At 40.9% G+C, this 13,730-nt stretch overlaps 1 protein-coding gene across 1 annotated transcript; it reads left to right on the top strand.

Moving 5' to 3' along the window:
* Positions 1-211: 211 nt before the first annotated feature.
* On the top strand, positions 212-6,109 carry LOC149289722 (sn-1-specific diacylglycerol lipase ABHD11-like). Its single transcript, XM_089490241.1, has 7 exons — positions 212-308; positions 798-864; positions 3,387-3,522; positions 3,876-4,049; positions 5,133-5,303; positions 5,563-5,744; positions 5,971-6,109. Exons 1-7 carry the CDS (start codon positions 212-214, stop codon positions 6,107-6,109), a joined length of 966 nt encoding a protein of 321 aa, XP_089346367.1.
* The last annotated feature ends 7,621 nt before the right edge of the window (positions 6,110-13,730 follow it).

The following is a 13,730-nucleotide window of genomic DNA, read 5'->3' on the forward strand; positions in this document are numbered from 1 at the left end:
AGCGAAACAATAATTTGCGTGTGTGGACTTATGAAGAAATAAAAACTTACTAAATATTTCAAGCGAATATGTGCAGCTTCACCGGCTGACAGAAGCACGTATACCACGTAGCTCCGCCCCGAAGAGGCAAGTGCCGGCTGCAGCCGCGGTGAAAGACTTCGAGACGCGTGCGTTTTAGACTGTGGAATGCCCCCTCTGCTGCTCTCACTCTATGCACGGCGTACCTGGACACCGAGCCTACTGGGGCGACACTTTCCGACAACTACATCGCGATTGCACAGCTATACGCATCGACAAAACCACAACGGGTAAGGACGTGGTGACGTAGTGCAGCCGTAATTGGCGTCTTTGGCCACGCCCTTTTTATAACGCCACAAGGTACCACATGGTCTTAGCGTGAAGTTGGGACGGCTATGTGTATTGAACTATTGCTGCTGTAACGAAAGCAAGAGTAATGTTATATAAAAGTCTCAAAACACTTCTGTGACACCAAAGCAAATCTAGTAGTTTATACGAGCTTTACCCTAAGGTGTTTTAGGTAAATAAAGCAGCTCACAACAAATATTATACTGTAGTGACTAGCTAATGATATTAAGTAACACCCCTTATGAAAACCATTACCCAGTAGGAGGTAGTATCCTAAATAGTCACCTGTATTCAAGCAGGGATTTCAGATTTAATTTGTCATTAGGAAAGCCAATAAACCAGATGTGAAGATATTAAAGCAAGGTTTGGGCAAGAAAAACCTTAGCCTACCTGCTTAATGTCATGTCTGCCCTCGCCTTACTCTTTTATAGACAAGCTGGTCATTGACAGTGCCGGAGCTGTCTATACGGCACAGTTGGATCATCCCAGTGTAATCGGGTGCAAACTTTGTGATCTTTAGAATATATCCCTTCTCATTGAGGAAAAAAAAGACTTTCAGATTTCTATTTGAAAAATATTTAGCTGATCTAGAAAAGCTAATAAAAAACTGCTAGATAAAGAGTAGTATTTGTCCTGAGAAATACCTAATGTTTTTATTTGTTCATGTTATAGGGCAATAGGTACACATAGTGTATTCCTATTTCAAAACCCTTTATTTGTCATATTTAAAGCTGGTCAGTTTAATTGACCCCATCAAATATATGTTTGAAAACTACACACCCCAGGGAATGTGCGCATTTCAATTTAACAACTTGGAATTTTGACATTTTGAAAATTCTGCTCCCATGTCCTATTTGGGACATCTTTGAAGCCAGTCAGTTCAATTTACCCCCACCAGGCCGTATGTTTGAAAGCTAGACACCCCAGGGTATTTTAAATGCTAATATTTTAACTCTTTCCATTCTACTACCAGCCTTGTCAAACTTTGTGGCAGTACTTTTAACTTTAGGTATTAATTTACAGCACCTGGTACATGTCACGGTCAAACACCCCAATATATAGTAAAAAAGGTATTGCAAGAACCCAGCGCCCAGTGAAACAGACCAGCTGCTATAGGAACTAGTGTACAAATCCCCATAACACACTTATAGAATACAAATGGATACAGATACAATTGTCCACATGCAGAAAAATGTTAAAACTAAAATTAATTTATAATAATGTCAGAGACTGGGTCCATACAGACGACTAAGGACCCAGAGCACCTAATGATCGCATGCAGGAGGTAATACGCAGTAGCGGAGTTAGACAGGGCCTGGAGCAGGGCAACCACACTCCCCCGAGTGTTGAGCACCTAGAGTTGTGCAGCCACATACCAGGGCCCTGACATAGCAGCAGATATTTGCCAGAGCTAAACAGAACCTGGTGATATCCTGTAGGCACCCTGGAGCAGGCATGAGACATAGCTCTACAAAGAAAAGAGCAGGATGCTGCAGGCTGGGAGTAGGGAAGCTAAACATAGCAATAGCAGAAACAGAAGCAAGCAAGGGGGGCAGAGCAAGGAACAGGGAGACCGAGCAAGAAACATAGCCAGACAAGACATACATACATGGTACATGACACGAGGACAGGGAACAAGGCAAGGAACACAGGGGATGGAGTGAGGAGCTGAGATCCTCAGACGCTTCTCCTTTAAGCAAGGATAGGATAGCTTAACTGGGACATGGGCAGAGGAGAGAGGAAAAGAGATCCTCAGATGATTAAGGGAAAAGAGGGCAAAGGTACATAAAAGACAGACACACATAAATACAGGACTAGCCTAGGACTATACGATAACAATTGGATATTCAGTCACATCTTATGGCCATAGTATGCTTAGCCTACCACTACGCCAAAGTACTCCAATATTCGGTGGGTCCTAGCACTTAACACTCCCTACTGAATTTCTAAAGCTCAAACTAAACATTGAATCTAAACAAAGAACAGAGAAGGACATACCTATAGACTGCTGACTGAAACAAACATAACAAATGGTGGGGCACACCTTATAAAGTAAACAGAAGCTGAAGCTAAGAGCACGACTGAAACAAAGTATCAGAAATAAACGGCAGAGCACAAGGAAATCCAGGAATGGGTTATAGCAAAGGGGGAACTGTAGCGAGACAGGGGAACCTAGAGATAAGCAGCTCCGCAGCCTGAATGGGGCCTGGCAAATAACCTGATATTTCAGATGGTAATCTCCAGATATGTAAAAAAGAAAGACAAACAAAAATCATAGTGTATATTGTGTTGAAAAATGTGCCCTAAACTGTTTATTAGTTGCACTCATAAATTCAGGGTAAGAAATGGCTCATTATAATGTTATCACACTGTTTGGATCCAAGTGGTTTCAGATATATAATAAGTAAATCATCATTTCCGTCACGGTGCAGAAAAAAAGCAAAAGAAATAATCACATTGTCCACTGTGTTTAGTAACGGTTTTACCGTCAGCACAGTCCTTTCACAGGTAGTCAGCCCGTGTATGTCTTTTTTTTCACTAGATGAGGCAATCTGTTTTCGTTAACTTGTCCCCAGTACAGCTAAGGTAGTAATCCACTAACGCGTTTTGCCCAATGGGGGTTCCTCAGAGTGGGTGTTTTAACTCTACTGCTGTTTCTTTCTTTTATTCAGTCCTAATCTCAATATTGCGGCAACTTTAATTACCTCCAGTTTTGAAGAATGCTGCAACGTAAAACTGGAAAGAAGCCCCCCAAATTTCTGTTATTTGTCGTGTTTTACCAGGGATGTCTACCCTATTGCAGACGTTTGTAGCATCTGCAATAAAGACATATCATGCCAATTAGACATTTTGTAAAAAAAATTAAAAAAATCATATCTCATTGCTTTATTAATGCGATAAAAAACATTGCATGGATGGATATCGGGGAATGGTCTCTGTGCCCATAATTTGATTGCATAATGTATCTGGTTTCGCTTATTGTCCAGATTGTTGACCTCCACTGATTGTTCTATCTTCAGGGTGGTGACTCTTTCCTATGACATATTTGAAGGAACAGCACCTGAGCCTCCTCTGGTCTTATTGCATGGTCTGTTTGGAAGCAAGTTAAACTTTCAGTCTATTGCTCGGGCCTTGGTACGCAAGACAAGGAGAAAGGTGAGTTACAATGATGACCATATCAGTTCACATTTCCAAATGGACAAAGACAGATAAATTTACGGCTGTGAATAGAGGCGTGGGTAGGTGACACAGCTTTACGAGTATTTTAACGCATATTAAAATCCATCCATACTTAAGTATGTTTCAGTAAAGACAGCCAAGGGGAATAGGAAAGTGAGACAGAAGTCTAATTTTCTAACTCTAATGGCAAAAGAATGAATGCACCAATTTGCAAGCAGTAAAATGCATTGGTGTCCAGAGAAGGCTTTATATATAGCTAAATGCACCATTAGGAAGAGCATCTTAGGTCTTTAAATGTAATGGTGTCCCTTATCTGTTTTCTTACACAGGTGGTGACACTAGATGCCCGTAATCACGGCAGCAGTCCACATACGGATAACATCACCTACTTTGTGATGAGCGCTGATGTGCGGCAAATTCTACAGCAGCTTTGCATTCCCCGTTGTGTTCTTATTGGACACAGTATGGGTGGAAAAACCGCAATGACCGTGGCACTGCAGGAGGTAAGGGTTCCTTAGGATGTGATGGTGCTGCCACAAGAGACAGGGACACAGTAAAAATAGATGATGGATAGAACTTGAAATGCTGTTATTTAAACCCTTTGGACTAAAAGTTTTGGGACTAAAAGTCCCAGGAGTTTTCAGAACCCAACGACCAGATTTTTTTGGTAATTTTCACCATATGTTTGTTAAGCCGTGATTCCCCTTTTCCATAATGATGAACCTGCACAAATTACAAAAACAATACACCATTAATACATTTGTTCAGGAGAAGTAAGTTTTTATTTAAAATCATAAAATGTCTTCTATACTATAGGTGCCACAGCTAAACTATGGCCCAATTCAAGTTCAGAAACACCTCCTAATTACAGTCATATCCCACATACATATTTTTCTACATTCAACAGGGCCACATCTATGCTTTACATATTACCCTATATCACACATTTGTTTAATAATATTGGGTTTGGGGGATAGTGTTTTTTTTATATATTTTGTACCTACAGTTGTTGGGCTAAGGGGCACTTCAAAAAAATATTTTTATTTTTTATTTTTCCTTTTTTGCTCTGTTCCTGGTGTCATATGCTTGAGATCTCTTTGGGGACCTCTTATACATTTTTCATCCCAGTGATGTCAGTGAGCTTATGACAAGCACTGTTACACTTGAAAGGTCAGTAGGAAGGCAGTAATGATGGCTTCTGACACATAGTAGAGTCCAGGTTGTCAAAGCAAGATCCAAAAAGACATGGTTGGATGAGTTTGGTGTGGAAGAACTTGACCTCAACCCCATCAAACATCTTTGGGATGGACTGGAATGGAGATTGCGAACAAACGCTCTACTCGATGAATGGGCAAAACTTCCCACAGAAACACTCCAAAAACTTGTGGAAAATCTACCCAGAAGAGTGGAAGCTGTTATAGCTGCAAAGGGGGGAACAACTTCATAGTAATGTCTGTATTTAGAATGCAATGTCACCAAAACATGTTGTTTATATAGTGTATGTATGCATGAGTGTGCATGGTTTCTTTATTATTATTGGTATTTCTAAAAAGCTATTTTTGTATGCATTCTTCTCAATCTCACAGCCTCAGCTGGTTGAGTGCTTGGTATCTGTGGACATCAGCCCCTCTCCTACTACTCCACAGTCCGGTTTCCCAGAATATATTAAAGCCATGCAGAATGTGCGTCTGGAAGGGAAGATGCCTCGCTCTACTGCACGAAGGTTAGCAGAGGAGCAGCTTAGTCTTACCGTGAAGGTATATACTGTGCAGTTGTGGACGTTTTGCTCTATTTAGGTGATATGTTATGTATTTAGCTGTGTCTTGGAACTTTAAATTCACCAACTCAGACTTCCATGACTAATCTAGAAGCTTGAACTTAAATTAGTAATGTTCTGTGTGCAACTCACAATGTTGTTTGCTTAATTTAAACCAAAAGTGCATTGGTACCATTTTTTTCTCCTTTGAGTTTCGGGGTGGTACCTTGGCAAACTAATAGGTTTGTCTTTGCCTACAGGAACAAGCAGTTCGCCAGTTCTTGCTCACTAACTTAGTTCAAGAGAATGAGCAATTCAGATGGAGAGTGAACCTGGAAGCCATCTCTCGTCACCTACAGGACCTTCTTGACTTCCCAGACTTCCATGATCCATATCCTGGACCTGCACTGTTCTTGGGAGGAGCGAATTCTCCATACATCAGGTGAGTAGAAACTCCTAAGACACAACATGCATGAGTACTGAGGCTGTATAGCACAGGCTTTATACTGAATGCATATGTGTCATTAGATGAGCCTGTTCTGTGTAACTGTTGCGGGGAGAGTGGTTTTATGATCCCAGACATTCACATTCTGGTTAGAACCAAAAAGTAATAAAATAATGTTTAAAATTTAAGGTTTTTTTACTCTTTGATTTTTTCCCTTCCACAGCTCAGAGAATTTTCCTGAAATAGAACGACTATTTCCTTATTCAACTGTTGAATATATTCAAGGTGCTGGACACTGGGTACATGCTGAGCAGACACAGGAGTTCCTCAATGCCATTTGTAACTTTCTGCAGATGCCTTAATTCAACCATGGCAAATGGTCGTCTTGGAACAAATTGTGATCTGTAGAATCACCTCACTCGTAACAGTGACGGCATGAGTCAGATAAATACAGCCTTTGGGAAAATGGTACTACTAGAGACATAAGGGGAATTTCTCTACCAATGTATGAATGCATTTACCTTTTCTGCCAGTTAGTTATTTCAGTAGATGTTAAAGATTCTTATACTTTTAGTATTTGTACCTATATTTATTAAACATGTTTAACACACATAGGTGTTGTTTGGAACTGTGCAAAAAAATTAAAAAAACACGTACTTTAGCCCCTCAGTCCCAGAGCTGTTTTGCCATTTTTACCATATGTGGGTTTAACTAAGATTCCCCTTTTCAATGTTTGTTGTACCCACACAAATTACATGTCTGTTTTTTTTCAAAACAAATAGGGGTTTCATTTGAAACCATAGAAACATGAAAAATAATTGTGGGCGAAAGTATGTTAAAAACCCTATAAAAAAATAGCAGCAGTGTCTCAGGGAGCCCCTAAATATATATATATATATATAGGTAACTTTCTACAATAATAATAGATTTCTCCTTATTATTATTATGCCTGTTTACCCATTGTATGGCACTGCGAAAATGCTATTGTGCTATGAAAATCAATAAATATCAATAACCCATGCTTTTCTTGATAACATATTGCCTCTGTCACCGATGGGTACATAAAAATAAATACGGTAAGATCACCTTCCAGATTTGGCAGCACAGCCTCCTGATTTGAGTCCTTATTAAAATCAATAGGCCTTTAGAAGCCAGAGCTCCCACTCACAGAACCCAAGTTACCACAAATTACCTGCAAACTTATATATGCGTATAGCATGTACAATAATTAATAATTAGGGGTCGCAAAATATTTTAGATTTCTATAGTCATATACTGTAGATCAGTGCTGCAACTTTGTGGATATGCAGGTCCGGACCCATGAGTACAACAAATTCACATACACATTTACAAACTAACACACACACAACATGCTCACACACTCACGTTAATGCACACACCCATAGAAACTGTCACAGCCCCGTCACTGACGTGCAGGCAGCTGCCAGCCGGTGCCTGGGGCTTTGCCGTGGGGTTTCCATCCGCTGATCTCTCTGGGGGTCCCCCTACAGGCAGGGAAACATATACTTACCCGTTTCCGGTTCGCTGTAGTATGTATGGCAGCGGGACCATGGGGGGCGCGGCTAGAGGTGTGGCTGTGATGTAGGGTAAGGGGGTGGGTCTAGAGCTGGCGCCGGATTTAAAAATCCAGAAATGCTCTTCTCTGGCTTCCTGTTGGGGTCCTTATACAGTGTATTGTAGCCTGTGTTCCTGGTCCCTGCATTATTGACCTTTTGCCTGCCTGAATATTCGATTGCCTGGTGCTTTTGTACTTCTGCCTGATCTCTACGTGTACCAGTTTGGCTTGTCTGACTACCTGACTCGTGTACGGACCCTTGACTTGTTTGACTGCCCACTACGTGAACTGATCCAGCTATCTTGACTATCCTGTTCGTTTTAACCCTTGGTTTGCTGAGTTACCAGTTGTAAATCCTGTCCTGAGCTGGCACCCGAACCTTCCTGTATCTACTCGGTACTGATACTTACCTGCTTGCTGTTGGGATCCTCTTAGCCCTGGTTTACTCCCACCGAGTGCTTCTCCCTTGATAGTTGTATTCTGGGCAGAAGAATTTCCACGGTAAGTGCCTCTGATGTAGGCAGACGCGACAGAAACATATTTTACTGCAGATAGAAACCATTTGACCCATTTAGTCTGCCCATTTCTTCCTGATGTAAAGACCTTAATCAGTCATTGATTTTGTCACTATATTAGCCAATACAACTTTTGATGGGAGGCTGTTCCATTTTGATAAAACACTAATAGACACACTAATACACAAACACACTCATAGTAACACACTTGCACACTCACGCTAATGCAGCTATACATATACGGACTCACACACGTATATATATACCTTCCTCTATGCTTGCTTCCAAACTGTGGATTACTATTTTCACAGCAAGCAAAATTGATTCGTTTGGTTTTCTGCATTTGGGCAACACCTTCTGGACTCACCTTTCACCTACAGGAGCACACATCTCAAGGTTTAGGAAGAGATCCAGACTCGACCACCAGCAATAGCAGCACGCTATGGGACTGAATTTCTCCAAACATTGTAACTTTTTTGATTAATTGATCCCTTGAAGGAATGTGATACGCCAATGCCAGCAACAGCAGTAGTAGGGCACTGAAAATACAGTGGCGGGTAGACACACCCAGCCCCAGACAGAAGCTTCCTCCTGCAGCTTCCTTTTATGCAGGACTGAATATCCACAATATCCAGAAAATTTAAAGAATCCTCCAGAGTAAGGAAGGAGACAGGGGAGCAGCAGCAGCAGGTCACTGGACTGGGGCAGGCAGGTGCCTCCAGCCCAGGGGAGGGCTGGCAGCCTAAGGCCTGGGGGGCAAGTCTAGTAAAGTGGCCCATTGTGTCACGGAATCAGCCCACCATCCATGCCCATATTTTCCTGATTTTCTAAAGCATATTGATGTAATGTGATGAGATTGGGAGTATATCGGTACACTGAAAAAAAAAGCCATCATAAATGGGATGCCTGGAGCCACTAATCCTTTTTAATAAGCTATGCAGATTGAAATAAAGTAAATATCTCTACTATTTCAGGAGGGTGTTTTATCTATGGATAAGTAAAATTAAATAGTTCAATTTATTCCTACAGTAAGTAAAGTGCCAGAAAACAGATGACCAAACATACACACACATACCAGGACAGGCTCTGACACCCACATCTGGATGTGCTAAGCTACAACAATAAAAAAAAAAAAGTATTTTCCACATTGCTTTGTCATTGAACCCTCACTTTGTTTTTTTGCCTACTTGTGTATCCCCCCAGTCATCACTATGTGTATTAATGCCCTCAGCCTGGCCATCCCTTTAGAATTGTATGTATGTAATGGCCCCAGCTGCCTCCCTTGTGAATTGATGCTGCCAGCACAGATAAAATGCTGCAAGTGTATATCTGACAAGCTGGTTTCTAACACGAGTCTATACATCCCCCATACTGCAGGGCAACATTTTATCTGGGCTGGTCAGCAATATGTAAAAGTTATATGTGTCCTGGAAAACATGGCCGATGTGGTCACCCTAATGCTACCATATCCTTGTGTATTGCCCCTAGTTAGCCCCACGTTGTATATTTATCCCACCACCCAGCCCCCCCTTTAGTATTCATTTATGTATTGCCCCAGCCAGCACCCCCTTGTGAATTAATGCCCCCCCCCTCTTAGTATCATGTCAGCCCTGTCACCCTGGTTGTATCCACAGTATCTGCCCAATGCTCAGATTGGAAGCATAGTACTTCCCACCTTTGCCCCCATACAGCCTGTCTGTGGCATCCTAGCCTCAAACAGCCTCCATGTGATATCCTAGCCTCATACAGCCTCCCTGTGCCATGCTTTCCCCCACTTAAACATCAATGTTATCACACACACAATCATTCATTTACTCATTCACAAACTAATTCACTCATTCAGATACTCATCCATTTACAGATACTTATTTATTCCCTCATTCACAGATACTCATTCATTCCCTCAATCATGCATACTCGTTCATACACCCACCCCTTTACCTGAACTTGATCTCTCGTTGCCCCTCGCAGAATCCCGCAGGGGCCGCTGCTTTCCTCTGCATTGCATTGCTTGCACTCTGTGCGAACAACTTCTCTTGTTCCACTGAGGGGAAGCAGGAACGGCGCAGGGTCATGTGACGCGATTTAAATTCACTTGACTCTGCTGGGTTCCTGCTACCCCTTGGCCATACCAAGTCAAGGCACAGTCAACAGCAGGGCCCCTGCAATAGCGGTTGCTGCAGGCTTATGCCCCGCATTAAAGATGGTCATGGCGGTAAACTAAATGGCCATGCAGCCGCGCACTGAAGTGGCTGATGCGGCCGCATGGCCATTTAGTTTATATTTAGGGTGGCCTGGAGGGCAGTTGCTTAATCAATTACTAGTCACACCTTATAGACAAGCATTAAAATTATTTTTAAGGGAAACCAGATGTAGTATATGCGCCGTGCAATACAAACCCCCATCTCTAACCACTTTTTACCATGTTTTCTGCCTCATTAGACCAAAATAGGTGGTTATAAGCTAGCACTAGAGTACAATACCACAATGTCTACTCTAAAGTAAGTTTTATGGTCAATTACGTAGCACTGTCTAATGTAGCAATATAGGCCTGTCAATATTTGGTTATTTCTACACCCAAACGGCGTTACTGTAATGCCTCAATGTCGAGGCATTCAGCAACACAGAGATAGGCATCAATGGCCCCTCCCCGGGGGGTACACTGAATGGTGGTGGACGCCCGTTTTAAAAGTGTTTAGTTTTAATCATTGGTCACCTCCTAAACTTCAATGTTGTCACTGAAATGCCTCAATTTCAAGGGATTCAGCAACACCGAACACCCAGACCCTATCTCCAGACCCTCCTGAGAACTCTGGCTCCCCTTGCAGGTTGAATATAGGTACTGCATTCAACCATGCAAGTCAATGGAGTTTAGCTTTTTAATCCCAATGTGATTAGTAAAATAAATTAAAAAAAATAAGAAAAAAAAGTAAAAAATATAGTAATTAAAAAAAAATATTTTCCACTGATGTCACCATCAGGGGAACCTTCCAGTTCAACAAAAAGTAAAATGTCCCAAATTGGCCTTTTAGCCCCCAACTTTACAAACCCATGCATTGGTACTCAGGAGATGTTGCTGAACATATATCTGGGTGTTGTGTGACAGTGACATATACCATGAGCTGTAAATTAATACCTAAAGTACAACATATGTGGGAAAATACACACAAAAAATACTACTGCATTTGAAATACCCTGGGGTTTTGGTTTAGTTTGGTTTTATAGGGCAAATTAGCCAGGCTGAAACATGTTCTTCCCGGCGTTCCCGCTGACGTTGGGGGAGTTCCCGTTGATGTCGTGGGTGTTCCTGCCGACGGCAGCGGGAAATATCCCCATTTAAAGGGGAATTGCACTCGGAGGATTTGGGTCTTGACCCAGAGAAGCGGTGCTTCACCCGCCAATCTCCGGGCAACAAGTCTAACATTGGAAAATGCGCATGCCCCATCACTGTACTCGGGAGATGTTGCTGAACACATATAGGGGTGTGACATAAACCAGGACCTGTAAATTTATACCTAAAGTCAAATGTGTGTGGGAAAAAAACCACAAAAAAATGACTACCACAAAGTTTGGCAAAGGCTGGTGGTAGAATAAGTGCATGGAAAGAGTTAAAATTCTAGCATTTGAAATACTCTGTGGTGTCTGGTCTTCAAAAATCTATGGTTTGATGGAGTAAATTGCATTGGCCAGCTTCAAAGATACTCCGAATCACACATGGGGAAGAATTACCAGATTTCAAAAAATGGTTTTGAAATAGCAAAACGCTACCTGCACTTATTGCCCCATAGTATGCCGAAAAAAGCAAAAAACATACAGACATTGGGTATTTCTAAACTCAAGACATATAGGTTGTTTCATTAGTTTTTATAGATGAGTAAGAGATTTTTCAAGTAAAAGTCAGAAAAAGTCCTTTTTGGTCTCAATTTTTTATATAGTAAATTATATGATACATCTAAAGAAAGCCCTGAAAAAAACAATATATAACGTCTGTGGGTTCAGTAAACAGGAAAGAAGAAAATTACAGCTAAACACGAGCACCGCAGAAATGTCAAAACAGCCATTGTCACAAAGGATACAAAAAATCAGCTATTGCCACGAAGGGGTTAATAGAGCTACGGGCATTATTATCCAGCATAATTGTGTCCATGTACTTATCTATGAATATTGGAAGACAATACCTAAGCTACAATACCTATGCTTGTTTGTGGCATAAACAGTTTACAACTACAACTTTCTTCATGCTCAACCAACACATCGGCATATAGAAGTTGTCATTTATAAACAGTGACGGAAGTTGACCTATACCTGTTGGCTGCCCCCTGCCTATAGAATGAAGTTATAGCGTGTCACTGGGTGTATAGATATTTAACAGCCAATCAGGGGAAACCTTAGCTTTTTTTCTTTTTAGAGGGTTTATACTTCCTGTAGATAACAGTCTTCAGCTTTAACTATTCCTGAGCCTGAGCTGCTCTGTGGATTCCTGAGCGCGTTTCTCTGTCTGGAATCTAAAACATGTCAAGTAAGTAACAAAACACCTATAAATTACTTATTAATCTTGCTTTTTTGGAAGCGCAGTCTTTTAAATTACCTGGCGTAATAAGTTCCACATTCGTTTGACACGCCAGTTTGAAACTTTTGTCTCAGGACATTGCACATGCCTTATCTTTTCTGATCTGTATAAACCTTTAACAAAGTACAGGAAGGAAGTTTATTTCAAATGTGGAGAAATGTTAGAGCAAGAGGTGATAATCTAAAAGAGGCTATAGTCTAAAACTAAAGGGTCAGAGGTTTCGCTGTAATTACTTTACTGAGAGGGTAGTAGATAAGTGGAAGCCTTCCAATCTGACCTTATTCTACCTATTGTAAAACTTAAAGGATTACTTGCTCTTTGCTATTGTATTGTGTGTAAGATTGCGTTATACCATAACTATATTACCTAATATTATGACAACATAAACCATTTTTCCTGGATGCATATATGTTTCAGATTATGCTAGCCAGTATATGGTTGTGCTGTCCTTCAATATGTGAGATGTATAAACTCACAAAAGGCAGTCGCTTATACTTGGCGAAACATCCCGGATTACATGTGAATGTCCTGCATAATAACGTGGTCACCCTAGTATTATCCCTTTCTACTCCAGCTTGTAAACTATTTTTGGTGTACACTACCCTTTCAACTTTCTCACAATTCTCCCAATACACTTAAAATCGTGACCCTCAAGTATCAGATGATCATCTCTTGCCCTAACAATTATTTTTCTTCCGAATAAAAGAAGCTATAGTATTAATTAAAAAAACCAACAAGATATAACAGGCAATAGATCGGCTAAAATCCCACTCCTGGCCCAGATGGGTTCTCTAATTTATATTTATGTTATAAAACCTTCGCAGGAGACAAATTGCCCTATCTGCAAATGTTATTTAATGAAAATGTAAAACCACAAATAGTCAGCCTCCAGGGTGACTAAATCCTAAATCCAGGGGAGACTCCTGATGTTTGCCTGAATTATTAACCTATATAACTACTAAATAATGATATAAAAATTACACTAAATACGGTACTAGCTGGAAATTTGTTAATGTCATTTGAAGGTCCCATAAAGTTTAAACCCCATATTTGTTAATATTGTTCAATAAAGAGATGGCATTCCTCATACTTCATTGGCCATTACTTTTTAAAGTACTTTAAAATTTCTGCTTTTCACCAAATTACCAGAGCACTCTATAGCTCTCCTTCACTAATGACATTTTATCCAAAACATTTAACATTTCCAAAGTCACATGTCAGGGTTGCCCCCTTTCCCCCTTACTTAACACATTAGCGTTAGAACCTCTGGCTATTAACATCTGTTGAGACCCACAAATTAAGAATTAAGAATATGAGAGAAG

This window comes from Sceloporus occidentalis, unplaced genomic scaffold (genome assembly GCF_023333645.1).
Source record: "Sceloporus occidentalis isolate IW3139 unplaced genomic scaffold, rSceOcc1.0.p SCAF_43, whole genome shotgun sequence".
In the NCBI taxonomy this organism is placed as follows: Eukaryota; Metazoa; Chordata; class Lepidosauria; order Squamata; family Phrynosomatidae; genus Sceloporus; species Sceloporus occidentalis.